The sequence below is a fragment of the Malania oleifera genome, chromosome 5 (assembly GCF_029873635.1).
Source record: "Malania oleifera isolate guangnan ecotype guangnan chromosome 5, ASM2987363v1, whole genome shotgun sequence".
In the NCBI taxonomy this organism is placed as follows: domain Eukaryota; kingdom Viridiplantae; phylum Streptophyta; class Magnoliopsida; order Santalales; family Ximeniaceae; genus Malania; species Malania oleifera.
The window spans coordinates 12953497-12957000 of record NC_080421.1 but is presented as its reverse complement, the minus strand read 5'-3'; the positions used below and the strand labels follow the sequence as shown (position 1 = coordinate 12957000).

At 40.8% G+C, this 3504-nt stretch overlaps 1 protein-coding gene across 1 annotated transcript; it reads right to left on the bottom strand.

Annotated features, from left to right (window-relative positions):
- Positions 1-927: 927 nt before the first annotated feature.
- On the bottom strand, positions 928-2918 carry LOC131154840 (protein JINGUBANG-like). The gene has a single exon (XM_058107623.1). The coding sequence runs from the start codon at positions 2784-2786 to the stop codon at positions 1377-1379; it is 1410 nt and encodes a 469-aa protein (XP_057963606.1). The 5' UTR covers positions 2787-2918; the 3' UTR covers positions 928-1376.
- Positions 2919-3504: the final 586 nt, after the last annotated feature.

Here is a 3504-nt window from a genome sequence, read left to right as displayed (position 1 = left end):
TAAAAGAATTTATTTTTTTACAAAAAAAATAAAATAAAAGATTTGTATCTTTTTGACAAATTTCAGAAGAGGTCTCATAAATGTTTGAAACCTAAGGTCATTGTTCCTTTTGCCAAATATTATGAGAGGTTGATGTCTTGGTCTAAATTTTATAAGCGCCAAAAGTGGTTATAATTTAAATGCAGTGCGATATTTGATTTAATTAGTTACATAAAATTAATGATAAATACCTGTAAAGTAAGTTCTTTGACTATAATTTATGCTGACATAACAAAAGCTGACATATACAAAATAGGCAAAAAAACATAAACATAAACTAATCAATTTTGAAATCAAATTGCTTTGTATTAGAAGTTCATCACTAGGAATTAACTACTACCAAATTCTAGCTAAAAGTTTAATTTGAATTTTGGCCAAAATTAACTTTGCAATTCAAATACATTTGTCTTTTTTTTTTAATCTAATTTTTAAATGAAAAAATAGCATACTAATTACGTACATGGATGTATACATACGTCATATGGAATAATTGTTTTGCAATTATTTCCTTTGTAAATTTTAATTAGTGAATATTATATAAAAATGTCTGACAATACTATTGTAACTTTTTATGAATCTACAAAGTAATTAATACCTCCTAAAAAATAGATCAATAATAATCATTATAATCAAATGATGATCATTTTTCTATTTAGCTTAAGTTGTCAAAATATATAATAAATGTATATTCGGTTACATAAATTATCATTACATTTTTTAGATTTTTAAAAATTATTTTAAGAGATTTACTCGGTCTCATATGGCAGCAGATGACAGCGTGTTTTTCATTCAATCTTTTACTTTTATTTTCTTTTAAATTGAAAATCAAAACTTTCGATTTTAAACTCTAGCGGTAAAAATAATTAGAGGGAAAAAAAAAGAGTACACTTTCTCGACTAATTAATATAATACCATTAATATACATAACCAAAAAAAAAACTGCAATCATAATATTTACAAGCATACTTAAATGCTTTCATCCATGGGATGGGAGATACTTGTAACTACAATCAATTTGCTCTAAGCAAATAATATTTGCAAAAAAATGAGACCATAAATCATTTTAATTGCTTTTTATGGCCATTTTTAGTATATATTTTTTTTTTCATTTGAAGCAACTAAAAAATTAAATAACGATTCTCTCCTATCGGCCCTTCCTGTTTCTGCAAATTCCCAAATTGACCAATTGCAAATGTCCTTGCAACGTGGCACGCTCCCATAGCTTTGCTTGTTTTACAGGCGTGGTCGGCCTTCACGCAAAATCACATTTTCGTTCCTCCAACGGTTTCTCCACGTGGAAAAATCATATTTCATTAGTGATTTCACACTCGCCAAAATCAATAGTACCTCTTGTTTTGGCCGACCAGCGGCGACGGCGGCGCGTAGCTCTCAACCGCCTGCAATTGCCGCATATCCGGCGCCGCCTCGGCCACCCTCCACACCTTCACCGACTTGTCCAAGCTTCCGCTGTACACAATCCACCGTTGATCGCCTTTCGCCGCCTCCTTATCCTCGCCGACGACCAAGCACTTCACCGGCCCCGCGTGTCCCGTAAGCACCGAAAGGCACGCGTGGGCCCCGCCGTCGCTCCTCCGCCACACGCATATGCTTTTATCGGCGGAGCCACTGAAAACGAGGTTCCCCACCGCCGCCAAGCACAGCACCGCGAGCTTGTGCCCCCGCAAAACGCCGCCGTGCGAGAGGCGGCTCTTCTCCTGCTCCCAGAAGTTCACCATCCCGTCCGACGACCCGCAATAAACCGACGCCGTCGACTGGTTTACCGCCACCGCTGTCACCGCGTTCTCCTGGTTTAACAATATCTGCTCAAGGAAGTGTTTTATTTGCTTCCCCTGTTGCTCCCTCCGCCAAACCTTGACAGTGCCGTCCGCCGATCCGGTGAACACCAGGCCTCCGAATCCGGCGACGACGGAGTTCACGGCGTCATCGTGGGCGTTAATCGATTCTACGCATTTCGAGTCCGATAGCCTCCATGCCTTTAGGGTTTTGTCCCAGGATCCGGAGTACAGAAGCCCGCCTTCCTCGTCCAAGCTAAGGCACGATACGGCGTCGAAATGCTTAATCTTAAGGACGTTCCGGTGGCGCCGTACCTGAACGTAGTTCTTCGGATTCATGGATTTCTTGAAGAAATCTTTCGTGGTGGGCAAGTTTCCAATGCGCTTGTGATGGCTCGCGTTTTTAGAGGAGACTCTCCAGATCCGGATCTTGCCGTCCTGGTGCCCAGTGAAGACCCGGTCGCCAGAGATTACAATAGCTTTAACAAGGCCGCTGCCAGACTTGAAGCCGGAAAATTCGTTCAGGTTTTTCCAGACGCGTATGTTCTTGCTGTCGGAACCGGTATACAGTAAGTCCCCGCAAACCGCCAGAGAATATATGTGGCCTTCTTCCCGGACGATAGACCCGATTAGCCCGTTCGAAGGAAAATTATTGTCACCGTCATCGAACGGGTTTAACGTGGACGGTCTATTCATCGTCCATGGGGATTTATTATACGGGGAGGGTTGGTTCCACGGCGAGAGCATAAACGGCGACGCGGTGGCGCTCATCGGCGCGCTATCGCAGTACGCGGGGCTAGCAGCGGAGGAGATGCTGCTTTCCCGGTTGGAGGAATCCTCGTCGGGGGTGGCCGGGAAAAGAATGTTGGGGTCGGAGTGTAAGAGGTTCCCGAACTTCGGCCGGGAAAGGTTGGCAGCGTCGGCGAAATTGGTGCCGCCTCGCTCGTTTCTCATTCTTTTAAAAAATTTCAATTCTTCGAGTCTGCGCAACGACTTTGGGGTAACGCAAGAAAATGGAGAGCTGTTGGATAAGAAATTTTGGATTGGAAGCGGTGGTTGGGGAAGAAGAGGAGAGTATATATATAACGGCTTGGCCGGCGAAAGGGCAGTGGTAGGTTTATGGAAGGTGGTAGGGGTGACACGTGTGATGGGAACTTGGTGAAGGAATGTGAGCTGACCGGGAAACCGGGTGCGCCGGTAAAATGGTGATAAATTTGAATTTTAGTTTATTGAGAAGCTAGCTATTCTGGCTTCTGGAAGTTTTAGTTTTAGATGGGAAGGGAATCGAAATCGAAGTTGATTTGTACAGAAACAAAACACAAAAGCATTTTCAGATTGGGAAGCTTTGGGATGTTTGACTTTTTAGTGTCTTTACCGCGGTTCAATTGACCTTTGACTTTGTCAATCTTCTCTGTTTGGATTTCCTTACTTTTAATTTTGTGCCATCTGGAATTACCATGTCAGCAGCTTGAGCGGTGCTTAGAACCCCTTATCCCACATTTAGTAACATGCATTTTAAATTTTAAATTTAAATATTATATTAAAAAATTAGAAGAGATTTTAGATTTGAATAAAATATAATATGAAATTATATTAAATTTTGACTAAATTTAGCATGAGTTTTTTTTTTTTTTTTTCAAATTTATTGAAATCTAAATTTAAATTTAGATAA